The sequence below is a fragment of the Sebastes umbrosus genome, chromosome 7 (genome assembly GCF_015220745.1).
Source record: "Sebastes umbrosus isolate fSebUmb1 chromosome 7, fSebUmb1.pri, whole genome shotgun sequence".
In the NCBI taxonomy this organism is placed as follows: Eukaryota; Metazoa; Chordata; class Actinopteri; order Perciformes; family Sebastidae; genus Sebastes; species Sebastes umbrosus.
The window spans coordinates 4803980-4831877 of NC_051275.1; the positions used below are offsets into that span (position 1 = coordinate 4803980).

Genomic DNA, 27898 nt, shown 5'->3' on the forward strand with positions numbered 1-27898 from the left:
GCAGAAGGGTCAGCATTAATCAAAGACTCCCTTTGAGGGAGCGGTGTTGTTAGTTTTGGCAGGAAGACCACATAAATGGTATACTGAGCAATAATATCAATACTGCTGTGGAGAATCATGTGACAGGCAGCCATTATCTGGACAGGCCGAGACAGACACTCTCAGGGCTGATTACGGGTCTGTCTGAGCTGCTGTATCAAGTTCGGGCTTGAGAACTACTCAAATTCAATTTTCACTAGTTATCCTCAACGTACCCAGATTACCCTCACCTCACCCAGAGGGCTGTTACACAAAAGCAGTATTAAGAAATCCAGGATAACAGGAAAAGCGAGGCTGGCTAGTCAGTGCATCCTGGCTTAATACGTTTCACGTTGGCCAAGCCAGCCTGAGGAGGTGCGACTAGGTTGATCCAGGTGTAAGTAATTCAGATAGATGCACGTTCACGCCTTTCTTCAACAGACCACAAGGCCCATCATAGATTTACTAATGCTGAAATAGAGTAACTATGTACCACATACTTTAAACCCAGTAATCAACATCTACTTATGGAAGATTACGAGGAAGTGAAGCATATATGTAAAAAAGACGCTGTAATAAAACAGAGAAAACGTGGCAAACAATAGTGGACCGACTGAATGTGTAAGTAGCCTAAAAATATTTGAATATATTTACTAACAGCTGCTGTTAAGTGAAACTGTTATAATTATACCATTCAAGGAGCTACCTGTCACTTTGCATTAATAGTGAGCAGTGGAAGTTAATATACTATTCAGGAAATTTACCATGAAGATTAATTAAGCTACAGCCACTAATCCACAATGCTAGAATATTACGACTATTATAAAGAATAACAATGATTAATAAATTGCGTTACATACATGCTTACAGTGTGCAATGGAATGATCACTTACGTCTCTTTGTATTTCCCTCAATGTCTTTCTTTTTATCTCAATGCCTAGGTCCAAGTCCTGCAGGTTTTTTTGTGATTTAAAACGTCAACTCTTTCTAAATAAATCAATGCAGAGGTGATAAGTGTATCAGGGAATAGACTTCTTTCTTTGATATCTGATTTTCACCTCTGCCAACTCCTTATTTTTTTAAGTGTGTGCTGTATAGATATCTGACAGTTTGTGAATTCTGTAAAACACATATCAATTAGCAAAGCAGGAATTGTGCACAGTGTATCATACTGTATATATATATATATATATATATACATATATATATATATATATATATGCCCGATAAGAGCATTGTCGGCAAATGACCCCCCTCCCCCACCCCCATTCAGTGGGTTAATTAGAAACCCCCCAATAAATTTCACACAGCATCATCCAGGACTGTAACCATCATCAAATATCACAATGTAGCAGCTCCAAAGCAGAGGATGCTGTTAGAATGAATATGAATGAAACAAACAAGCTTTCCTTTCATTTTAATCTGATTCTTATTTTTTATTATTTTATATACATGTATTGTCTGTCTCTATGTGTCAGCCCTGTGATAGTCTGGCGACCTGTCCAGGGTGTAGCCTTCGCCCAATTTCAGCTGGGATCGGCTCCAGCCCCCCCGCGACCCCGAATGGGATAAATGGGTTACGGATAATGAACGAACTGTCAGATGTCTATACAGCACATGCTTAAAAATACAAACTGAGGGGATTAGAAAGAGAAGTGATCATTTCAATCTACACTGTAAGCATGTCTGTAATACAACCTAAGTATTAATCATTGTTATTTCTTTCTCTCCCAGCAGACAAGTGATACCAGCACAATAAAAGGTCAAAAAGCATTATGGTGTCCTCTCCCTGTTGTTTCATGGATGTACAGTACGCTATATAGTTGTTGGTCCAGCAAACTTCATCAGCCAACAACTGCAATAATATATTCATCAAACGCCTAACAACAATATGAATAGCAGTCTTCATAAATACAATATAACCGTAACAATGACTATCACACGAATAATTATAAAAATATAAAGGAATGGTCACAATGTTAAAATAATAACAGTGTTTAACTGAATGGCAATATTTATTCAGTTAAGTACTCATTTGTATTATCCTGCATTAAAATACCATATTTTAATGCAGGCTAATAAAAATAAGGCAAAATACAGTATATACATAACATAATGGAACAACTGTAAAAAAAACACAGTGGTTCCTGATTGGAGTGAATGCTGACTGAACAGATAAGGCACCGGGATTAATCAAGCCTGGCTGTTAGCCTGGTCTGGAGCAGGCTAGCTGCACACAATAAATCTCCATGGTAACTACTGTAATGTGCCACTGCTTTCATGAAACCAAGTCAATTGAGCCAGGATAACTGGAAAATCTCGGCTTAATCCGACATCTAGGTTTTGTGAAACAGCCCCCAGGCCTCTATTTAGGGTGTGCATTTCTGTAAGAGAGGAATCACAACAACAAACACCACGAACAAAAGCTGACAGTCATATTAACAGTCTTTATAGGAACAAACTGAGACTATCACTGTTGAATCCAGTCTGGCTCTGTGTTAACACACACATCTGTCAGTGCCCTATTAATGATGCTGAATCAAAGCGTAGGGCTCAGGAGATCTGCCGTAGATTTGTTCATTTTTTAAATTCCATGTCAGTGAGTAATTATGAAGTTCAAAGGAACAAAAGAGTGCTGTAGAGCAAAGTACACCTATACTTGACCTAAGAACTTCACATCAAGTGATATATCTTAACCTCATTTTCAGCTAGTGATGTATAACGGCAATATAATCTTTGGAAGTGTTGGTTTTATTTATTTCAGACAATATAACCACAATAAAATACCAACATACAGGAATGAAAGTACAGTATCTATATTTATTACACGGCTTTGTTGAATACTCAATTCTGATTGGTCAAGCACGGCATTCTACAGTCTGTAACAGACCATTGCTATGTATAACAGACCGTTGCTATGTATAACAGACCGTTGCTATGGCCACAGTTCTGATGTCGGACTCTGGTGGACCATATTTGTGTCAAAATACAGATTTCTTAAGTAAGTAGCCGTGTAATAAGCGGGATAATGTACAGCTAGCTGGTCATTGTTGTGAAATAAACCCAGACAGGGCGGTGTCGCACTTGCCGGTCTTGCATCGCCCTGAAGGGGTTTATTTCACAACAATGACGGCTCGCTGTATATTATCCCTTACTTACTGACCACCTTGAGTAACTAGCAAGCATTTATATGCAGTGCATACTTTACAAGGGCATTATTGAAATGGTGCCACATCACCAGTACTTCCTACTTTAATACCAAAAAGTAAACATTTTATTTACAAGAGCATACTATATTTAAACATACATAGTTTCAGAGCTGTACTAGTACTACAGTTGGAAAGCATTTGGGCTCTTCAGTCCAAGAGGAAACTGAAACCAATGCTGTGGCACTATTCAAATATAGATGTGTTTTTCAACCAAGCTGCAGCACTAAAAAACTGTGTGAAGTTAGATTTTCTTCAAACAGAAAGAAATGTTTTGTGTATTTTGTGTAGTTTCACCCCCTCACCCCCATGTTTGCCAGTTAAACCCAGCACATTTCCACTGTTAAGGCTCCCAAGTTGGCGAAAATAAAAAGGATTTTATCACAGAGGCCGGTTTGATTGAAACAGATTCACCTGGATTTCATTATAACTTCAGGATACTGTTGTTTGCAGCAATGTGAGGATATAAAAGATAAAAGCATCCTGGAATGGGCTGGTAAGGTGGTTATAAGTGGACAACTGAGCATAACTTGGAAGTCATTTATACACTGGCTTCACAGATTTGAATTTGTCTTGTGTTAAATTTTCTCAGTTCCCTCTGCTCGCTCTCATGTCCCTCTTCAATAACATTATTGGAAAATACTAGGAAACAATTACCAAAGAAAAGCTGAATTAATGCATTAATCAGTAATTATTTCCCTTGACATATCTAATATTGTCAGAGTGGCTATATTGTAGACCTACTCTACCTCACACAGTTGCTTTTACCACATTTTATACTTTATGTAACAGTGCTTATTGTTCTAGCAACAGCATTAGAAACAGTGTTCATGGGTACTTCAAATATTGCTGCAGATGCAATTACCACTATTTATGCAAACAGAAGTAAAAAAGTGCCTGCCAAACAAGCAATTAAAACAATTTGAATTTGAAAAGGCCTTTTTGTTCCGATAGAATTTTAGAGGTGATGCTGATTTAGCAGTCTGAGCTTGTCTGGCAGGACATTTCACAGCCTTGGTGTCCTGACAGTGAAATCCAGTCATCTTTCATCTTGAGAGTAGACTTAGCAACTGCCAAGAGCCCTGCCTGTGGTGTTAAAGCTGCACTCTGACTCATGAGGGGCCAAAAGGTCAGAGACATAGCTGAGGGCGAGGCCTTGACAAACCATAAAAGTTATCAATAAAATCTTGACATCAGTTTAAAAAAAATGAACGGTTGCCAGAGTGGGTGTAATCTGGCTCCTTCACTTAGTCCTGGCCAAAAGCCTGGCTCGATGTTATACCGATTGTCTGCTTGTTTGCTAAAACAGATAAGGAAGTCAAGGCAATTTTATTCAGCCCAATCACAAATTTGCCTGAAGGGGCTTTATCTGTACAGCATACAACATTCTCTATCCTTAGACCTTCGGTAGAGGGAATGACAGGTATAAAACAAGAAGATATAAAAGTTATGTATAAAAGATATAAATGTATGACTCTCCGCATTAGTAGAGCAATTTCATTTTGGCAGGATATTGGAGAAAAACTTCACTGGACCAAAATTATGAATGTCATCCAACACTTTATACTTGTATTGAAGGTCATAAGCTGTTTTGAAAAGCATTCAGCTGAAATGACAGGAAATTCAGCTTTGTCAGAGTTTACCTACAGGATATTCTGAGATGTGTAGTCCAGGCACGTATCCACAACGATTTGTATATCTTATGAAAAGTTATTCCTCCAGCAACACATGTACACACGTGTCATTTTTCACGTGAGGAAAAGATGGACTTGGTTAGGATTAGGCATCAAAACTATTTAGTTAGGTTTAGGAAAAGACCGACTTGGTTAGAATTAGGCAACAAAACTACTTAGTTAGGTTTAGGAAAAGATCAACATGGTTAGGATTAGGCAACAAAACTACTTAGTTAAGTTTAGGAAAAGATCGACTTTGTAAGGCTAAGCAACAAAACTACTTAGTTAGGTTTAGGAAAAGATGGACTTGGTTAGGATTAGGCATCAAAACTATTTAGTTAGGTTTAGGAAAAGACTGATTTGGTTAGGATTAGGCAACAAAACTACTTAGTTAGGTTTAGGAAAAGATCAACATGGTTAGGATTACGCAACAAACTACTTAGTTAAGTTTAGGAAAAGCTCGACTTGGTTAGGATTAGGCAACAAAACTAAGTTAGGTTTAGGAAAAGATGGACATGGTTAGGATTAGGCAACAAAACTACTTCGTCAAGTTTAGAAAAAGATGGACTTGGTTAAGATTAGGCAACAAAACTACTTAGTTAAGTTTAGGAAAAGATGGACTTGGTTAGGATTAGGCAACAAAACTACTTAGGTTAAGGAAAAGATCATGGTTTGGGTTCAAATAAATCCGGAGTTGGCATAACTTAAAGGGACTATTTGTAACTTTCAGAAATGCTTCTTAACAGCGACACCCGTGGCTGTGAAATCAACGAAAGTCAGCGTCGAGCTCGCGCTTGCTCGCTCTACATAGACATGAACGAGCATCGCTCAAAACAGTGAGGCGACACACGTCAGCTAAAACCACAATATCACTCTATATTTAAGCTGCTTGGCAGTAATGTTAGCTGACCAGACGAAGGTCTCTCCATGAACATGATTTAGATCTGATCTTAGTGTTGGCTTTTACTGCCTCAGCGCAGGCTGAGGCAGCGGGGCTCTGCAGCGTGTCTCCCTGCTCTCTCCGCCCGCAGTCGGAGAGAGCAGGGAGACACAGGCACCCGGTCGGTAACGAGACGATAACGTTACTAGCTGAGGAGCTCCGTCACTTCACAAGACATGGCAAACCTCTGTTGGTCTGAAGGAGCTGCAGCAGTTATTTCTGCACAAACGTCCACTGTACATTCACTAGATATTCTCAGAGCTAAACTAACTCTTCTGCAGTGTGGAGTGAGCGCGCGTTCACGTCTAGAGGTGGAGCGAGCTGAGAACGCACGCTCTCTCTGAGTGAAGGCAGGCAGGCAGAGGAGGAGAGGCAGCGGCCACACGCGAACGCGCATATGCGAGTGCGCATGTGTGGCGACCCGCTACATTTATACGCTTAAAAAGTTACAAATAGTCCCTTTAAGTGCGGACGTTCCGTGAAAATGTATCAACGTTGACTTCTGGTTTCACCTCGGATACATACAGTGGTCTCCTCGGCCTAAGTCCAGTGTTTTTTGACCCACCCATCCACCCCAACCTCCTCCCTATAAGGCGTTTGTCGCTCTTTATACTTATACTTATACTGGTTGACAATTATGTGGATTACATACGAATTGATTTTGTGGGATATATACAAATGACAGTGCATTACTTTTCATAGCTACGAACAGTGTATAATAATAGCCTGGCTCAGGACATGAGCTGAACAGGGTGTAAAATAGCCAACTTGGTTTTACTGACATATCGAGCTGCCAAGTAACACTAGAAAGAAACATCTGTGTGACAGTAATGTATGATGCAATGATAATAAAACTGGTCCCAGAATCAAGCCGTTGTTTACCACATGTACTGTAACTAAAGAGGTGAAGGAATCCGGGTCATCTATAGAAAACTCAGTTTTGTTTCAAAACTATTTGGAGTATTCCCAGAGAAGCTCAACTTTCATCTGTATCTGCTTTCATATAAAATGATTCATACATTTGAGTGGGATGTTTTCAGTGCTGGAGAAAATCTTATTGTTGACCTTTTTCAAATATATGTTTATTGAAGAGCACACATCTTAGCAATGGGTATATACTGTAGGTCTTTAGTTAGTAAGAAAGGTTGAATCAAGGTTGCGTGTCTTCAGAGGAGGCTATACTGGATTGTAAAATATGGGACTCGACCATTAGTCCTGGAGTTATTTACGAAGGAGAACAGTTGGTGTTACAACCTATGTGACCTCTGAATACTTTTAGTATAGGTAAAATGTCTGCTGAACTGGTAGATGAGTCATATGTGAAAGTGTATATTAGTTCTTGTGGAGGAAGGGACTGAGCAAAGTGAGGATTATTTATTCCAACACAAGTAAAAGAGGAGTAACACTGGGAATCCAACAGGATGTGGAGAGCAAAATGTAAGCCACGCTTTTACGAAACTTCACACTGAGTTGGAACTGAGAGCTGTCTGTATTTGTCTCACATGGGAGACAGCAAGCTCCATTATTTCTTGTTCCCTCCACCAAGGAATGCACGCCACAAGAGGCTTCATGTTTTAATTAAATGGAATATTTATACACTGCGGATGTTCAACTTCCTTTTCTCCCAACATGCTGGCAAATAGGCCACGCCGTTTAGAGTTAGCCAATTAATTACAATTTTGTCAAGTCACAGCAATTGCAGTGATTAATTACTATGTTCTCAAGAGTATATTGTCTATTTAAATACTTTGTGAGTACTATTATTATATTTTCTTTTCCAAACTTTCACTTTTCAGCTTCACAGCATTTACTGTGTACAGGAAATGAGGATTCATGTTTTTTGTTAAAAATAGGTTCGGTTTGGTGTGTGTTTTTTTTATTTTAGATTTAGCAATAATTTACAGACAGCCATGGAAATAATGACAGAATTGACATACGGGCTGTCTGAGATTCAAGGTCAATTTTAATCTCTGTTCAAAACATGGAAAATTGTGTAGATTAAAGTCATTTTATGTGTAAATCAATCACAGATTACTGCTTTTTTTGCAAGAGAACTTCTCAGACTATTTGGGAATGAATTATGTTTAAATGTGTCATAAGTATTTGCATTCTTTTTTTTTTTTTAACCATTTAGTTTTAGTGGCATAATTGAAATAACCTTCTTGAAATTGTGTTTCGTAAGTATTGCTTGGACCTAAAAGTATAGGCAGTCTTTACATTGCAATACCAGCAAATCAATTTCAGGCATCAGTTTTCAGTGTGGACACATAAGGGATTTGAAGACGCATGTTACTATATGGCATGTTGTCATTGGCAAGCACTGTATGGCGTTGCCATGACCCATTAGCATGCAGAAGGGAGCTCAGCACCTCCAACATCTCTATTTGCAAAGAAGCCCTCATAAAATCAAGCACCAGAGGTGAACCTGTGGTTTGATTAACTGCCTGGAATTAATTTCATATGAAAATTAATAATTGTTAGCATTCCATAATTAATGGAGGCATCGGCTATTTCTTGAACTATTTTCTGAGTTATTTGTTTTCTTTTTATCCTGCCTGCAGTTTACAGTTTATTCTGCAGTGGTGTGCTTGACTGCTCTCCAGCCATTCATCAAGGCACTGCTTTCCATTATTTGGTGCAGTCAGCTGAAACTGAGAAAGGCTTTTGGGGTGGTACGGCTCATTCTTCCTCCACTAACTCTCTGTTCTCAACAGAGATGTTCCTCGTATTTTTCACCTCATGCCCTGAATCAGTGGTCATTAGACGAGTCGATTAAATTATATATGCAACACGGTGCTCAAATGATCCAGATTTCAGACCTGGTTTCCCAGCATGCTGTGATTTTCCATGAGAATCACATCAAAACGGAACCAAAAGATTTCCACATCATCAATAATAATAAAGCAATCCATTTACATTCATCAGCTACCTCTCTTTATCCTCCCTTTTAAGTACAGTCATAAAGATTTCTATCTCCCTCATATTCACATTTTCTACCCAGCCCACAAGACTCTCAAAATCAATAACCTAAGTATCATATTCTTGGCTTCTAATATTGTCAGACTCGGATTCCATCAGGCTACGGTCTGAGCTGCATTCTTACAGCAGCATGAAGAGAGGCTGGTTGAGATGAAATGAAATAGTTTATCGTTAATGCACACTCAACAGCCAGCCATTCTGAACATCTGTATTCATATTTATACTCTACACCTGCTGCACAGACCTCATCCCACACTAAAATGTATAGTGATGAAGGGCAGATATTTACTTCTGCGTTTTAGCAGACATCTGTTTCTGTGGTTCCCCTTTAAAATCTAATCATCAAATATTTGTTTTTGCAATGAAGATGCTATCCTCTGCCCCCCATTTACATTTCTACCTAATTTCAGCTGTGCAGGTAAATATTTGATTCATGAGGCAGTGTCACTTGATTCTGTGTGAAAGTTAATGTCACAGTGGAGAGATGCGTCAGCAGCATTCTGACTGTGTGAAGCACAGCAAACAACTTGACTAATCTCATGTGTGCTGACATTGTGACTGATGATCAGTGTGCTGGTGGCCCACCTGAATGTGAACCATAATCTCCCAGCTCAGGGTGATATTGCCAGTTTCAGCTTTCACTGGAGTGGGCTCTTTGCTTTCGCACTAAAAAAAAAAAAAAACAGCAGCTCTCAGATCCATCTGACCGTCATAAAAAACATTGTGAAAGGAGAAAGCACTGCCATGGGACCAATTCTAGCTTTAAGGTTTAGACCCATAAGCAGGCTGATGTTGGAAATGGTCTGATTAAAAGCACATACACACAAAAATCAAACAATAAAAAGGTTTTAATTGATTAATTTAAATTTTAATGTATGAGTTCATTTTCAGTTCAGTGTTCATCATTTCATGTTTTTAATCTTAACCTCCCTTTCTGGAAAGCTGTAGGGAAGATGGATTGGAAAGAGAAAGAGGGAGAGAGATGTGATTTATCACATATTGAATTTTTCTTTTACTATAGCACTTCATGATATTCATGCATTACAGCAAACACAAATAGGGCTTAATTTGTGCCGGATCCGGGTCCAGGACTTGTTGGTTTTTCAGTGCCTGCGTTCCGGTACCTATTTGAGTATATCCGCTACTTCTCGTGACATGAAAACAAAAACAACTAGAATTGCACTCGGAGAGCACTTGTGTGTTATACCCTGTGGTTTAAATGCTTAGGCTGATCGGAATCCTTAAAAATATTCCTGAATCCGGATCATGATCCGGATCGCCACCAAAATCTAATGGATTTTTCATTGTGCCACACCACACCCCTCCAAAAAAAGTTTATTCAAATCCATCGCAGACTTTTGGAGTAATCCTGCAAACAGACAAACAAACAAACAAACCAACAAACAAACCAACGTCGGTGAAAACATAACCTCCTTCCTAGGCCTTTGGCCTTGGCGGAGGTAATAACATAATACAGGCTGTTCTCACACCGTTCATATCTATACCTACAAAAAGTAATGCACTGTAATTCATATATATATATATATATATATATATATATACCACAAAATCAATTTGTATGTTATCCACGTAATTGTGAACCAGGAAGTATAAAGAGGGACAAACGCCATGTAGGGAGGAGGTCGAGATGGATGGGTGGGTAAACAAAACGGTGAGACGGTGTTCTTATCCCATGTGAAACCAGAAGTCCACGTTGATTTATTTGTCACATAACTTCTGTACTTAAGTTACGTCACATCCGTAGTTATTTTAACCCAAACCACGATCTTTTCCTAAACCTAACCAAGTGGTTTTGTTGCCTAAATCTGACCAAGCTTTTTCCTGTGAAGATGGAAGTTTATTTTGAAAAGTCTGTAGTGGAAATTGACACGTGTGTCACGTGTTGCTGGACATTCATATTTCATTCAAAGCATGAAAAATGAGGAATAACTTTTCATAAGATATACAAACTGTTATATGAGGATATGTTGCATAATAACAGCTAAACAAGTGGCCGTTTGTGCTGTGAAATGAGTGTGGCTAAATAAGGGTGTGCGTGTGTAGGTGTGGCGCTGTCCGTAGTACTGAAACGGAGTGGAGGAGATTGATAGACAGACAGAAGCCGTCACTTAGTTCAGTTTCTTAGCCTGCTTGCTTTTCATGGTTGTAAATAGAACTTTCGACCCTGATTCCATTTCCCCACATTGTAGAGAGAGAGAGATTAGTAAATTTAAATAAATAGTGTTTGTTTGTGATGGCAGTTTTGTTTAGTTCTTGCCAGTGGGCAACCTCCGGGTCTGAAAAGTGAAGCCAATGCACAAGTGCCTTAAACTTGCAGTCTTTCTCCTCTGGCTGCAAAAAGAATTCAGAAGTCTGTGAGAAAATGGCCCTACTTCTCACTTGATTTATTACCTCAGTAAACATTGTAAACATGAGTTTATGGTCTCAATCGCTAGTTTCAAGTCTTCTTCAATACAGCGTGATGTTCATTTAGTAAATTATGGTCCCATTTAGAGACAAATGGACCATTAAGCAGGGGAGGCTTTAGGGCGTGGCTACCTTGTGATTGACAGGTTGTTATCACGGCGTTGTCCGGTCTGGGAGTTGTCCGTGTTTTCATCTTATAACTTTAACCCTTTCACAGTGTGTTTTCAGTTCATGAAAGTTAATCGTAACATTTTCGTTGCCTAAAAATGTCTTATTCAGCATTTGGTTGTACACCCTCCCGTGTCACTTCTGGTTGCAAAAAAACAAGCTGGCAACAGCCAGAATGCTGAACTCGAGGCTTCAAATCAACAGTCCACAAACTAATGGGTGACGTCACAGTGACTACGTCCACTTCTTATATACAGTCTATGGTTATAACAGCTAGTTCCGAGGCGTCCAATTTGCTCCAGGCGCTGTGGATTTGTGATGTGTTCTGTGAATTTTTCTCTTCCCCCTCCACCTCCTGATTTACAAATTAAGCACTCATGTTTCAGAGGGCGCCAGCTACTTTCATCAAGATATCTCAGGTTACTCAATCCTCGCCTCACCTATTCGCTGTCATGGCAGGCAGGTCCCATGCTGTCTCCTGTAAATACATGCAAGCTGTCAAACTGCAGTGCAGCTGGCTTTGACTGAAAATAAGTAAGTCCTTCTCAGTATAATAAGCCTATATCTAAGCACTGGAAAGGGGATGCAGCAATGCCCAGTGTTGAAGTCATTTAGCCTGTAGAACTGAAATGCTTTGTGTTTAAGAGATGGCATATCCTCCCCGAAGGCATCTTGCAGAAGTGCAGGTTTATTCCTCATTTCATCACTGCACTTCACTGAGTCGTCTTGGATCATCAGTGAAGCAGACAACCTTCATACCTCCATTACTCCTCTCAGAACTGTTTGTTCCTTTCACTGAGTTGGCTTTTATAGGAAAACACAGCCACGGCTCAACATAATCTACATTTTTACCTCAAAGCTTTTATTGTATCTTTCCTTACCTACAGTATGCATTCGTTTTTTACTGTTAAAGTCACCATGTGTTGATTTGTTTTTTATTCTGTCATAACTTTTGTTTTGTAGATAAAAGACACAGTCCAAGTCAGAAATGTTTAAATGTTTTCAAATATCTGTTTTGTATATCGTGTCTCTTATTTAATGATTTATCTTTCTTTTGTGGAGCACATTGTATTGCATACTTCTCTGAGAAGTTCTTTGTGATTATTGTTTTTTTTTACCCATATTACCCTGTTACAAAAGTAAAACCACAGTATTACCAACAATCTTTTTGTTATTTACAATATATTATCTGATTGTTACCTTTGTAATCATCATGGCATTACCCCAGTACAATATATTAACCATTTATAATCCTCTATATAATTACAGAGTTGTAAGTGCTACCACATCTTTTTGTACATAATGTTACATGTTGTGGAATATCCCTCCTTGTCACACACACCTGAACATATGCCTCTTTAAAGTGTGCTCAGTGTGTAGAGGGTCACATAACACAGTGTAGCGTCCTTGGAGCAGTTTGTGGTTCAGTGACTTTCTAGACTATTGCTTGGCGCTGTACTGTAGAAGTAAGGCCGTCCGCCCTCCAATCACCATCTTGAAAAAAATGAAATACAGTCTGTAGTTGGCGCTGGGGATTATGTTTCCACAGAAAGGATAGCATTTGCCACACTCTAGACTGCTACAGAATGTCAAGACTGGAATTTCATGAATGTATTTGTGAAGCCCAGTTAGCTGCGGTGCACAGTAACCTGCACTGACACTTCTTTCAAAACGCCGCTCACGACACGGCCTTACTACTGATGATGTGAACGGCCTTTATTTGTCTCGCAGGCATAATTAAAAGGAATTTCAGCAACAGGTTCTTGCTAAAGCAATTGTACATACCCCAACCATAATCATGACTTGAGGGATTGAGAATTATATTCATTACTGTTTGGATTTTTCTCTTTTTCATAGCATTGTGTGAATAGCGAGCAGTATACACAGGAGACAGGCAGCAAAGCTACTGGAGAGATGGTGGGGATGATACGACAAAAAAAAAGTTGAAAGTTATGCAGGAACTGACAACAACACCTCCACATGGTACCCCACACACAATGCATCCCCATCCACTTCCCTTTTTTAATATGACACGCATAGCTGATTTTGCTGGATTTCCTGCTGACATCCAGCCAACTGCATTTGAATTATTGTAATGATGACATGATGAAATGGTGACGTGTTTGTCGATGCGATATTGTGCGATTGGGTGTAATGAGCAGATAAGTAATGTGCACTGTTGGAATCTTTTTCCCATTACTATTTATAGTCAGCCTCACCTTCACCTCTAGCTGACAATGGTCTCCATCAGGACAATCGAGGTCAAGGAAGGTCCACAGACCTTTGGCTGTCCCAGCCTCCTCTGCTCCCCCATTTTGAGCTGGACTAATGAGGCAGACAGCTGCTCCCTTAGTTGAAATGTCCCTGTGGTGAACTGTACCTGGGAGAGGCAGCTACAATGTCACCTTCATATTCAGGCACATTACAAGAGGAAAACATAGCAGGCTTGTGAAATCAAGAGAAAACATGCACACAGATTAGCTTGTGGACAGTGAAATGCTCCCAGGCAAATACAGCACATTCAGCTTCCAGCATCAACTCAAGAGCTCTGACACAGTTGTTGTTTACTGTTGTCATCCTTGAAGAGGCCGGTCTGGTCAGGCTCATATTAGCCTACACTTTGTCTTCTCACAATTCCCTGCAAAAGAGTATTGGTTTTAGACATCTGTTTCTGAAGCTTGGCAGAGTTCAATAAAACACAAGCAGGATAGAAATGCTTCTGCAATGTAATTAGGGGACTTTGCTGAGACGACAAGTACAAATGTGGAATAAGAAGGTAAAATCCAGCAAGGCTGGGTGATTAGGCCTCATTTGGATGTCTTCTGCACACTGTGACGAGCGGCTGTTTCAGGGCAAGGCAGTCGCTCGGATCGAAGGCCCACAGTGTCTAGGATTATGTGTCAATTTACCACCCAGCTGCAGCTCTAGACTCTACAGCAGAACATGACTACCTCTAATTAGGCCATGCTACCAATTAGGGCCCTGCAATAAGGCAGCGAGGAAGGCGCTCTGGGAGACTAAAACCTACCATTGTCTCCACCGTAAAAAAAAAAAGCCCACTGTTTTCTAGCACCAACAGCTGTCGAAGGCTGGAGTCCATGTCAACGAGGCTTTCATTAAGCTATCTTTGCTTTACTGTGCTGTAATGAAGACATTAATGTAATTGGGCGATATGATGACAGAACATTAACTTTGAAAGGTGTCAAGTCTGAATGGTACATTAATGTGATTCAATGAAAAGACAGTAACAAGCAGTCCAAAACAGCAATCTATTCATGTCACGGCCATGACCTCAAACTCTGTCTCATAATCCCACAGGTAGCCAAGGTCAGTTCCCCATAACTCAGAATGTGACGGTGGTGGAGGGGGGCTCAGCCAACATGACCTGTCGTGTGGATTACAATGATAACACTTCCCTCCAGTGGTCAAACCCTGCACAACAGACCCTATTCTTTGGGGACAAGAAAGGTGAGTAATATTCCCGGGGATAATGGGTGTAATGATAAAATGATGAGATATGATAAAGATGTCATAGCCAGATTACATTACTACAGGAGTCGTCTTCATTAATTTTTCAGATTTGGAATGTGCAAAAATTGTCCCTGCCGGCCTGCGAGCACATCTGAATACAGGAAAAAGACAGAATAGGAGGGAAATTACACGTAATGTAGACACAGACTTTTAATGAATTTATGTCTCCATTGATGTCCCAGGGCACAAACTAAACAGAAATAGGCTGCTTTTGAATTGAACTTTTGTAATCACGCAACACTGACAGTGTTGTTTACAACACCATAACGCCTGTGGATTGTAAGATGATTGGGCTTAATTAGCATTTTAGCTGCCCTACATTTGTATAGCTGTTTGGATGTCACTGAAAAGGAAGCACACTGTTGCAACCTCGTGAAACAAGGCCTGAGCCAGAATGAATTATAATGTGCTCTCACCAGCCAAATCCAATTTAAAGGTGACAAAAGTCTGGAGTTGATAAATTGGAATTGGGGTGAAAGGGAGTATAACAGTGGACTGGTCTTGTAAGGGTTGGGAGTGTTCATATTTCAGTGTTTCTCACAGCATATTACCCATTCCATTTATGCTGTAGCTGCTAATACAATATCATTGGTTCAGTGATTGAAGATTAACTTTCCCTTTGAATAACAATTGATAGGAGAGAGAGAGAGAGACGCCAGAATGAACCAACAGAATGAGAGTCACAGTCTGGTTTGAAGAACAACTTTCTCCCTAGCAAGTGATTGGATTTAGTAATGAGGTCTAAGGTGTTTTATTAGATGGAATTACTTCCAAATACAATTAAACGAAAGTTAACTAAATCTTAAATAGATACTCTTGTGTGAATGGCGTTAATGTGCCCAAAGGATTTGAATTCAAACTAAAGTCATTGAACCAAAACCATTCCTTTTTTTGGTATTCTTTTTCTGTATTCTCTAGTGTAGATAATGCAGCATTTTAATATTTGACTTTGCAGAACCAGTTTTGAAAATCACCAAATTATTTTAGAAAAAAACAACCTCAAAAACCTTCACTTTTTTTGTGCTTTGAAGAGATGTAAGACATGATGAATCATTCAAATCGTATCTTTTGGTTATTTCATTTGGCCTAAAGGAAGCTAGCTGGTTTTGTTCACACCTCTCATTTCCTGTGAACACAAGTGAGTACATAGCCATACATGTAAAACCAGGATGCTGCTGTTGTAAGCATGTAAGGAGCGCTTGGAGAGCACAATATGTATGAGCCACTTTGCCCTTCTTGGGCAGCCATTTATATTGCATGACAGAATCCTTTTTCCTGAGCAATACGGATGACAAAATGAATGTAGGCCCCTCAGCAGAGGTTGCCAGGGCTAAGTATGGGAACACTTCCTCTCCATCTCCTTTTAAACAGCCAAATGAAAAGCTTTATTGGCACAACTAATACGATGCCTGTGAGGCCATCAGGAGAAACGGGAGGCGTGGAACAACACGGGCTTCATGCGAGGAAGAGGGTGGGACACCTGGGAAGAAATCTCTACTGTGCCAAATCACCAGTTAATTGCTTGGCAGAGGGCTGCAACTGTCCTTCTTCTCCCGTTTGTTGTGCCTTCTAGTAGCAGCCAATGAAAAATGTTAGATTCAACCTTATGCTACCTTTCAGTCCAACAACTAACTGCAGACTGGCTGAGCTTGAGGCAGCCAGTTCTCTCCCTCTGATGAACAGCTGGTCATAGAATGCTGTCAGTGAGTACATTAGATTAATGTAGCTAGCTATGTTGCATTTTTCTTGTTCTCAGTGTTTAGATGTTTGCTATCTTTTTTACCTGCTGTTTAGATGAATCTTTCATTTTCCCTGTGCTTGTTGTCTCTGTCCGTTGTCTCTGTCGTCCACCTCCCTGCTTACAACAATCCCCTTGGGTGTCCATGACAGCATGGCCATATGTTACCGTTTGATGCACATGCAAGTTCCCCCGCTCTCTCCTCACAGAGGTAGTTTGTCATTGTGTGTGTTATCCAAAGGAAATTCTGCGTTTACAGCTTTTATGTGTGATTCCGGATGCTCAACACATACAAGTAATGATGATAAAAATACATCTGCTGTTCTGTCTTAAATTAGACAAAACGCTCTGTGAGGCATTTTTTTTAAATCTACTCGTGCTCTTTCCCTCAAGCTCAGTGTGAAAGATAAGGGCATTTGTCTGGATGTGTTTGGAGTTTGATATAAAATAGGGAGGGAGGAAAACGAGTATTAAAATGACCTTTTAAATCCCTTTCAGCAGCTATAGTGGAGTAAAGAGAAACATCTGTAAAGAAGCTGAAGATCCGTATTATATCAATTGGGTTTGACAGCTGCTGGGTAAAGTAAGACAAAATCTGATCTTTGCCCTGACTATAATTTGTTCCATTTTAATTCAGGTCTGACAAATGAGAATATGAAAAAAGAAGCCCCAAAGAGTAGCTATTACAGTCAAGGAGAAAAGGGATTCCTGTGTCTTTCCAGAATTTTAAAGACATTGCATACCTTAAGTCTACTCCAGTATAATAGTAAGAAAAGCAAGCATGTGTTTCATTTACATCAAACATTATCTATACATGACACGTAATTCACGTAATGACCAAATAGGTTGTTTGTCAGTGCCTTACCAAACAGCGTTTTCTGATCTGCCACTCAATGGTAAAGGATTGGTTAAGTTTAGGCCACATAAAGGTGCTGTGTGTAGGACTTGGCGCCATCTAGAGGTGATGTTACAGATTGCAACCAACTGTCTCCTGTGTGTCAAACGTGGAGGAGAACTATGGTGGCCGACGCGAAAACACAAATTGCCCTATCTGGAGAGAGTGGTTGGTTTGTCCGGTCTGGGCTACTGTAGAAACATGGCAGCCAGCTCCGTGGAGAGGACCCACTCCGTATGTAGATATAAACGGCTCAATCTAAGGTAACAAAAACCCAGCTATTTGTATTTTCAGATTGAGCGATTATAAATTAAAGAAAACATACTTATTAATTAGGGCGGTCAAAGTTAACGAGATAACACGTTAACGCAGATTTGTTTTAGCGCCACTAATTTCTTTAACGCATTAACGCAACGTGTGATTTTTAGGTTGTAACGGGCTCAGTTTTAAAGCTAGACTGGAGATACTGGAGTCATATGAAACTAAATCCAAGGTACCATGTCATACTAGCTTGTCAAGAAGGAGGCTAAATAACACTCCAAACTTACGCTAAATTTTGGCGAAAAAACTGTCATGGCCATTTTCAAAGAGGTCCCTTGACCTCTGACCTCAAGATATGTGAAGGAAAATGGGTTCTATGGGTACCCACGAGTCTCCCCTTTACAGACATGCCCACTTTATGATAATCACATGCAGTTTGGGAAAGGCATAGTCAAGTCAGCACACTGATACACTGACAGATGTTGTTGCCTGTTGGGCTGCATTTTGCCATGTTATGATTTCAGCATATTTTGTTATGCTAAATGCAATAATAAATATATACATACATTTGCATAAAGCAAACATATTTGCCCACTCCCATGTTGATAAGAGTATTAAATATTTGACAAATCTCCCTTTAAGGTACATTTTGAACAGATAAAATAATGTGATTAATTTGCAATTAATCACGATTAACTATGGACTATCATGTGATTAATTGCGATTAAATATTTGAATCGATTGACATCCCTATATTATTAATATTTATTTCCATTTCTGCCGATAGATCCACCTAAATGTTACACATTTATCTTTTAAACTACCTGGATAATGTTGGGAAAGGATATGGTTAAAAACACATTGACAGTTGGTCGGGGACGGAATATGAACTGCGCTCTCTGGTGTCAAAGTCAGACATTTTGTGTGCTCGCGTCACCACAAAAAAACATAGGTCATGATGCTGTCATTTTTCTGGCAAGGACGGTCTCCATTAATGACAAGACTACTCCAATTAACCTTCTTCTGTTGCATGTTGCAATTAAATTAACAGAAGGATGTAAAATGTGCACTATTAGTTCAAAACCCCACTGGGATCCCTCAGGTAGGTACTGTAGGTAGGTAGAACATAATCCCAGCAGTGCTCCCTACAAGTTGTGTCCTACAATTTGTCTACACAGCAATGTCACGTCTCATCACAGACGTGGAATTAAGAGATGTGATTCCAGGTGGGAAGGAAATAGTGGGCAGGTGGCAGCTCAATAGCTCCATGTGTCTTTGGTGAGAGTGTAAATGATAAGAAGGACCTCTATCTCATCCTCTCCCATAAGAGGATCAGTCAAACCTCGTGGAGCTCCAAGAGAGTGTTAACCTTGCTGGATTCCCAAAGCCGATCCATATGGGTTGGACTGTCTCTGCACATTTGTCTAAAGCTGAACACAGCCCTCCTCTTATATCATGCCAGCTGGCTCCCTGGCACACTTCTCCTCATCCATTATGTATATCTGAGTCTTGGTTGATTGTTGCCACCTTAGAGGCTTCAGACTACACTATGGCAAAGACCAGCATGCAGATTCTTTAGCACTACCGCTAACAGACCTGAGACAACAGAGATAGATCCCCTTAATAGCCAGGCCAACACATCATTCATACATTAGACCAATTAGCGGGGACCGTTGAACGAAGCGGCTCTGTGGTGGGCTGCCATGATGAAGAAATCGATTTGGACCATATGTCTTTTGTAGAATTATCCCTTTTATATGTTGCCGGGGTTATGAGTTATTATTACTGAGCAGGACAAATGAGAGCAGAGCTGTCCTTTGCTGTCTTCATTATGATTTACTTCACTTTTGGCTTCTGTGGGGAACGGAAAAAACGTAAGTGGCGATGCTGTAGAGAATGGTAATGACATTCCTGGAGGCATGCAGGATGGAAGCAGAATCTTTTGTCAGATACGGTGAATATGAATAATGCAATTAATGGGAAGCTACTGCAGGTTGCATGTCAAAGGCAGATAATGAATTGCTCATTTGAACTACAGCATGTGTTTGTAGCAGAGATATGGAGACATATGCAGCATATACATGCTGTACATGCTGCGGCACATTGTACAGCACTTTACCTCATCTCAATTCAATCTCTCAGAAGTTTATGGTTCATCATTCATGACATTTAATTGGGGCATTCAGCTTGGATCATAAAGGTCACAATGCAAAATTGATCTTAATTGGCTTGTAGTAATCAAAATGCTGTTATGTGCTAAATGAATGCTCTAATGTGAGCATTAAAACATTCATTAGCTTGAGAGAATGAAGGATAATTACCAAGGATGCAATTACTGGAGTGAGCACCAATGAAAGCACATTTTAACGTCCATTCTAGTAAACACACAACATTTGATGGTGGGTCTGCTGGAAGCAAGTGTAGTGGACATTTACCTGAGCTCGGTCTCAAATATCTGTGTTTAAATCTATTAGTTTGAAATCCACATGAGCTAACAGGGTTTTTTATTACCTTGTGAGTCTGTCTCTCTGTGTGTGTGTGTGTGTGTGTGTGTGTGTGTGTGTGTGTGTGTGTGTGCGTGCGTGCGTGCGTGCGTGCGTGCGTGCGTGCGTGCGTGCGTGCGTGCGTGCGTGCGTGCGAGCGAGCGAGCGAGCGAGCGAGCGTGCGTGCGTGCGTGCGTGCGTGCGTGCGTGCGTGCGTGTGTGTCATCATGGCAAAATGTGGCCCCGGAGACACCTACCGTAGCAGGAACGGGAACTACCACAGAGGAGGTTTTAAGTACTTTACCAGGTGTTTATATTTCTGTCTGTCTGTGGACAGATTTTCTCACCGTCATAGCATCACAACCATGTAATATCGTCGAAACTTTACAGGTGTGTAGTTGAGATTAAAATGAAAGTCTAGTTTGAAGATGTGTGTGGTTGGTGTGATCCCATTGCAAGATGGTCTCTAATTATTATTATTATTATTATTATTATTAATAATAATAATAATAATAATATTAATATTGTTATTATTATTGTTGTTGTTATTGTTATTATTATTATTATTGTTGTTGTTGTTGTTGTTGTTGTTTTCTTGTTTTTATTTATTTTGCAATTGATTTTACGTTGTTGTTTTATGGACACACCTGGAAAGCAGGAGGAAGGTGTAAAAGAGGGTAAAAGTCATACAGTAGACAACAAACTCATAAGCAACAAATACATATAAAGAAAAAAATCAAGTAAAGTGTGTTTAAGAGTTAAACACACCATGAAGTTGATTTATTTCATGGATTTGCTTGGTCATGCTTTCCCACATTTTCTTCAGATGTCTTGGGGAAGGACTCTCACACTGAAGGGACGCTGAGGGAAATTTCACAAGCCACAAGCCGCAAGTTTGCTCTTACAAGTGTTTTGTTTACTTTTCAGTGACTGTTTTTACTGGCAACAAAATGTAGATGGGGTCTCATGGCCACAGCTAATGTCTTTCTTCAGGGACTAATGGGCTTTTAAGTGTACTGGGTTACCTCCAGCTTCACTGAAATGTGAATCTACCATTATGGCACTATACAATCCGCTATTATCACTAATGTGCAGAGCTGCTCTTGTATGTACTATGCTAAGCTCTGTGCCACACTGCACTCTCATGTTTAATGTATAGCTCTTTAGAATAATGGAGAATATGTGGTATTTAAATTCCTGTACAAGTTTGAGACCCACCTGAAAAATGTTTAGATCCTTCTTACAGGGGCTAAGTCATTATGCGTTGTACTCTAATATGTCTTTACACACCCTGAAATGTGTAAAACGGCTTTGAAAACTAATAGCATTATGTAACCCCACTATGACTCGGTGTAATGAAAATTAAATTTAGAAAGTTTGTGATAAAAGGGACTCCAAGGCAGAAAAATTCCCGCAGTGTACAATCAAGCTTATGTCAGTGGGCTGAAAAATGGACAGACAAAAATATATTCTGTCTCATTATTCACCACTTGAAGAGGGGACGTAGCATAGCCGCTGGGAGAATTCCTCCTTCTTTCCTTCCCTCCTTCAAGTGCTGAAAATGAGTCCAATTTGAGTAGCATCTGCTCTGTGGGATCTCTGAGAGCGCGGGCAGTAACAATGGCCCTTTGGAACAAGGCCCTTTCCTTCTCTTAATTGCAGCCACATGTGTGGTGGGAAAGAGCCCCCTGCCTGCACCGCTAGCCCTGGAACATATCCAGAATCGCCCACACAGTCACTGAGTGAGCACAGCCAGCAGCAAACACACTCTAATTGCAAAGAGTGGAGCCCCTGGCTGGAGAGCAGGGGGGGTGGGGTGCGCCAGGACCCCGTGTTCTCGTTGAAGGACAGCTAGTGCTTTCACATTCCAGGACTGGCTCAAAGTGGTTACAGGCCATGCAAAAAAGGGCCAAATGGGGACACTCGGCATTGCCGATGTAACGTATTTTGGCTGAACCTGAGAGCCATCAGCTTGTTTCCAAGACTAATGGATAGATGTAAAATGTCCTTTTCTATCTGGACTGTCAGGAGATACTTCATCATTTTGGATTAGAAACATTGGGTAACATCTGTCTGCTGCTCAGTGGAGTGCAGACGTGAATGCCATGTGATAAGTGCACTTCCAGTTCCTCTGCCTCCGGTTTTATCTGAGGATAGAGCTAATGTAGCTACCGAGCTCTTCTCTTACACATCAGAACAGTGCACCGTATTGTCAGTGTAACTGCTGTTTTACATGTTAAAGGTTATATTGATAAGATTGTTACATAGACAAATCATTTAAAAAAAAAAGAATACATTTAGAAAGGTGCCGAATAAAAGTATGGCTTTACCTCAAAAAAATTATTATGACTGAATTAATCATTTTAAAAATTGTGACGGGTCCAAAATGAATGTTTTGTTTATATCTGTAGAAGATATCTGACGTTGATATCTGACAGTGTGGGAAAAATGGATAAATGTCTGAGTTTGACACTGGTGTCTCCATCAGGCTGCAGAATAAGTGAATATTTACTGCGGTAACAAGTGACAACTGACATTAGCACATATTAGCTGTCTTTAGCTTAATTCATAAAATTACAAGTCGGCATATTTAAACAAAAAAAAACAACAACCAACAGCCATAGTCTAATGTGCTGTCACCAGTTAGATTATCAAAATGAGGAAAATAACAGCTTCAATCCCTGAGAAGCTACGTTAGCATCTTAGCATTAGTAATGGTTTGGTCCAGTTACCTAACGTTATAAAGCAACCGCTTTATCCTCGCGGACCTTCTGCTTTCCGGCTGGATACCTGTACTGCGTGCACATTGATGTCATGACGGGAAAAGGAAATTATTTTCTCATAAATGAAAAACGAATGTGCACGGGAAAAGCACCTGTGGTCAAAGCCGCCCTCGATAAGTGGAATGATAATGCCTGGTCACGTAATGACTCAACAAAGATGCGAATCAGAGAGGATTTAGAAGTGGGTGGCCGACTGAATCAGAGTTGGTGATTGTTGGAAAGACTAACCAAAACAGTTTTGGTGAAATTTATTTTGCTTCTGTCGAGTTGGACTGAGTTGTGTTTTAAGATGTTCCGCCGCTAGAACAGCTGATCTCCCAGCTGATCTCCCAGCTGAAACTACGGCAGCGGGGGAGGACGGGGATGGGGTGTGCACATTGCATACACACACCTAAAGTAGGCCTATAGCTACATGTTGCACAATGACTTTTTCTCTACCACAAATGATCTGAGTGATCTGAGTCTCACTCCACTCGGCCATAAAATATGCAGGTTGTGCAACGAACTGGCAACCATTTGTTGTGAAGTGAACACAATGGAACAGGGGAGGGAGAATGCAACATCTAGTGGCTGAATCTTAGCAATGTTATCAATTGTAAATTTAAAACCGGTTCTTGGACATTTTACATTCTGATAATAATTTTCAGCAAAATTGACCTAGATTGTTAAAACTGAATCTGACAAACTGCAGCTCTCTTGGGAGACCTCAAATTGGTCTTCCACTGACATGGTCGGTGGTGCAAAGGACTGTCAGGGAAACAAGGCAAACATTACTTTGCATCAAAGGGCCATAGCAACAGTATCCCCTGCCCTGAGGGGGAACCGGGGTGTCAGTTTTACTGATTTGAGACAGCCTTGGTAAGGCCTCCATCACAGGAGATGTACGGCGCATTAAGCTGCCATGCTGCAAGGCTGTAGCATACACAAGGTCAGGGTGCCGATTTATGCTTTCTCCTAAGCAGAATGAACAACGCGGGAGCTATCTAGGGTTTGGGGGAAATGAACCTTTTCATCACATTGATTTCCTAAAGCACCTGGAAAAAAGCTTTGTCAGCCGCTGGCATTTGGGTCTGATTGTGACGGATCTGCCCACAATCTGGGCCTCTAGCCTGGATTGGATGCTAGTAGTAGGGTTTTCCTGGCCATACGCTGTTTGAGTAATAGATAACACTTGTCTTTGGGTTATTCAACCCTTTGTACATCTCATTCTATCAATATGTCATTGATTCACGTGCTGTGTAGTGCCAGTGGCTGTCTAACAAAAACGCATCAGTCAAGTCCATCTTTTGTTTAAGTTGTTTCTCAGCCACTTCTTGGGTTCAACCTATCTGAATCAGTATTTCAGCTACTGACATTTAGATTTAGTTCTGTTTTGATGGTAATGTGATATTGCTCGGCAGCCTAACTGGTACTTTAAATGTCACTCGGAAATTATCAGTGGTCTGTACTGTATTTGGTCTCTGCTTTGTGTTGCTTTCAATGGATCGCAAAGATGATGCATTTCAACAAAGACATTAAAAGAAAGACCAAAAAAAATTCTCTCAGTGCCTTCAAAACAGTCATAATCTTGGCTAAATATGCTATTATGGAGCTTCAATGGGGCAACACGGAAGCTCCAGCCATATTTTGCCAAAACAGTGATTGTTTGGATCAGACTGACTAGATGGACAGAGGAGAAGTTTCTATGGGCATTTTGATTGTTTGTTTGTTTTGGGTTTTTTTTTAATTTGGAACATCTTGTCAAAGTAAAATCTGTTGTAATGGACATAAATTCAACCTGGTCACAACTGCTAGAAATATCTTTCACTTTTTACACCTACAGATTTTGGGTGGAATATCACTTGAACCAAAAGATGTCTGAAAAATCCCTCTTAGGAAACAGCCAGAACATTTATTAGCATCTCAGAGGTTGGTTAAGAAGAAGAAGAAAAGTCTGTCTATTTCTCCCCGCGTCTTTTCTCTGTGCGATGCAGAGATAGAGGCATATGCAGGGGAAGTACAGTATGTCATCTTGTCCAAAAGCTTTGATCTTCCCAGCCTGTACTTCCTTATCTTCTGAGTTCCTGTACGATGTTTGTTTAGACCCCATCACCTCTCCAATGCATCCATCCACCAAAGGGTTTTCTGTTTTCTGCCAGAGCCTCTGGGCATTTTCAAGCTCTGCAGTGAGGATGCTTAACTACAAAGAACATCAGGCAGCTTTGTTTCAGGATGCGGTTTGCTACAGTAAGACTATCAAATGTTTGTATTAAGCCCCGTAGCACATAATAAGCTGGCTCTCTGATGGCACAGCTTGTTGTTAAATTTTAATTCGGGCTTGAAGATTGTTTTTATTTACTCTTTATTCTTGACTAACAAAGAGTCTCTAATAAGAAACATCTTAGGGCCATCAATATCTCTATAGCCAATCTTTCTTTTTTTATTTTTAGTGTGTGTGTGATTATAAGATAATGATCATCAAATGATATGGTGTAATTGAAGCTGAAGAACAGCGTTGTTGATAATGACCTATGTCTGTGTAAATCTAATAATCATTTCAGCCAATCTAATTTAACTGTGTACCACACTGCTGCTGTGTATGTTCGGCGCTGGAATCAAATAAATGGGAACGGAGCAGGTAATTAATGATTTTCATAGAGACGTCTTCTTTATCTGATGCGATTTTACATTGGCCACGATGATTAAATCCTAATCAACACCCACTTCTGCTGCATTTTGCCAGATTTAACCTCGTGTACAACAATCCAATAGAGTTCAAATGACTTGAGATGAAAAAGTGTCCGGGGAGCGAGCTGGCCAGGCCTAAAGGGAGCGAGGATTAAGAATGTGTAATTTATTCAATGAAGAGCACTTTCCTTCCTGCCCTCTGTGGTTGGTTGCATGTAGGAGCAGGTGATTTTCAATTTGAAACTGTATAAGAGATGACAGGTGCGAGATGACCTTTTTCAGCGGAGCTGTGTGGTTTTCCCAGGTTTATGAGAGGGTGTAATCTGAATAAGCAGTGTTGAAGGTGGCACTGAAAGGTTTTATTTCAAGCTGTGTTATAAGAATGCCCATTTTGATGATGAATGTTTCATGAATCGTATTAGCAGTAGTGGTTAATTTGAATGAAGCTGTAGCAGCTATTTTTTTTAACTACTATTGTTTTTGTTTTTTACTTTAAGTTTATACTAGACCTGGGCAATTTGGTTGGAATTAATTTTACAATATTAACAAGAATGTTTTAACAATATTGATGCTCGTCATGGTACAGCAAATGCATGAAAAATTCTAAAATGAAATAATCATTGAGGTTCAGTAAAATAAAGTGTGTTTCATGGTTATACATTACATTTTTAATGTCTTTGTTTTTTAATATATAATTTGCTTAAAATCATTAATTTGGTCAACCGACATTTGTAACACAAAAACACAATGTGATTATCCTGATATGATAGTACTGATGTTAATTAACACAATGTTGAATTACTGCTCAGATCTTATCTGCACTACATTCATTTATCCCATATAGTTACAGTGAAACAGTACTAAGTGGTTCTGTATAAGTCCAGGGAAGGTTTTGGTATCAATGTTCAAAGGGTGAAATGTCACAGGCAGAGCCAGTTGCTAAAAGTGGTAAAGTGAGTGTAAATCAATACCTGGAATGTAAGTGATTACCTAAATAGATATTGTAATCTGGGACTATGAGCTTTTTCTGCTGCTACGCTTTAGTGCATCCCGCTGATGCCTTCGGTATTCTCACTGACTATGAACAAGACGGTCAGGCTAGAATGCAAATGTAAAGAAAATGTTTCAAACCATTGGTCACAATAATGTTTGCTGCATTTGACAACTATTTGAAGTAACTGAATTACAAATGGTACTTCTACAAGTTAATTGCCATCACTGAATTTAGCGTGTACATTAGTTGACTCTGTCTTTTTTTCTGTGCGCTCTGTGGCTCTTTGTGTCCTCCTTCCTCATACAGCTCTGAGGGACCACAGAATCGAGCTGGTGCGAGCCTCGTCGCAGGAGCTCATCATCAGAATCAGTGACGTCAGCCTGTCAGATGAGGGCCAGTACACCTGCTCGCTCTTCACGATGCCTGTCAAGACCACCAAGGCCTTTCTCACTGTTCTGGGTGAGCATGTCCGCTTTGGCCCAGTCTCCACAGTCCAATTACTTGTGGCTAATTCTTCACGTTCTGACAGCATGAATACATGCACATTTTGAATTATAGCCTGTTCTTTTTCATCACCACGCACGTGTTACTTTGTAGGAAAATAACATTTCTGCATCCCATTTTACCCTTGTCTACTAGAATAAAGCGCTGCAAGCTAGTCATGTTACTATATTGGATTTTCTGCCAGGCAGGACAGCCACACAAAAACAACTCAATGAGAATCTTTTCACACCTGTGTGAGACAGACAGGTGTGTTGAAGGATATACAGAAATAGACGAAAAATAAAAATCAACTCTGTACAATGACCTTCGTCAGGCATCTCTCTGCCAGACAGGAAGAAATTTGCCACAGTTGTCTTGAAGGACAGATTTTGGGTATTTTATCTTTGACATGATATAATAATATTTTCACATTAATCATCTACCTTCGCAAGGTTTTGTCTTTTTTATCATATCTTTTTGTCTTGCTTTAAAAAAAATAATCAAACAAAAAGACAATTTTATCTTGCCACTGAGAGAAGAAAGCATGAATAAATGAATAAAGTGAATTATTCTCAATTAGTGCTGTCAAAGTTAACGTGATAATAGCGCATTAACGCTATTTGGATTTTCGGAGGTTGCAACGGGCTCCGTT

General features: G+C 40.0%; 1 protein-coding gene across 3 annotated transcripts in view; it reads left to right on the top strand.

Annotated features, from left to right (window-relative positions):
• Positions 1-27898, top strand: part of LOC119491452 (cell adhesion molecule 2-like) — a 168559-nt gene that overhangs the window by 121080 nt on the left and 19581 nt on the right. For all 3 annotated transcript variants that reach the window (XM_037775533.1, XM_037775531.1, XM_037775532.1), the window contains 2 exons: positions 14730-14879; positions 27070-27222. In XM_037775533.1, the coding sequence (XP_037631461.1) occupies positions 14730-14879; positions 27070-27222 (303 nt within the window). The remainder of the gene's footprint in view (positions 1-14729; positions 14880-27069; positions 27223-27898) is intronic.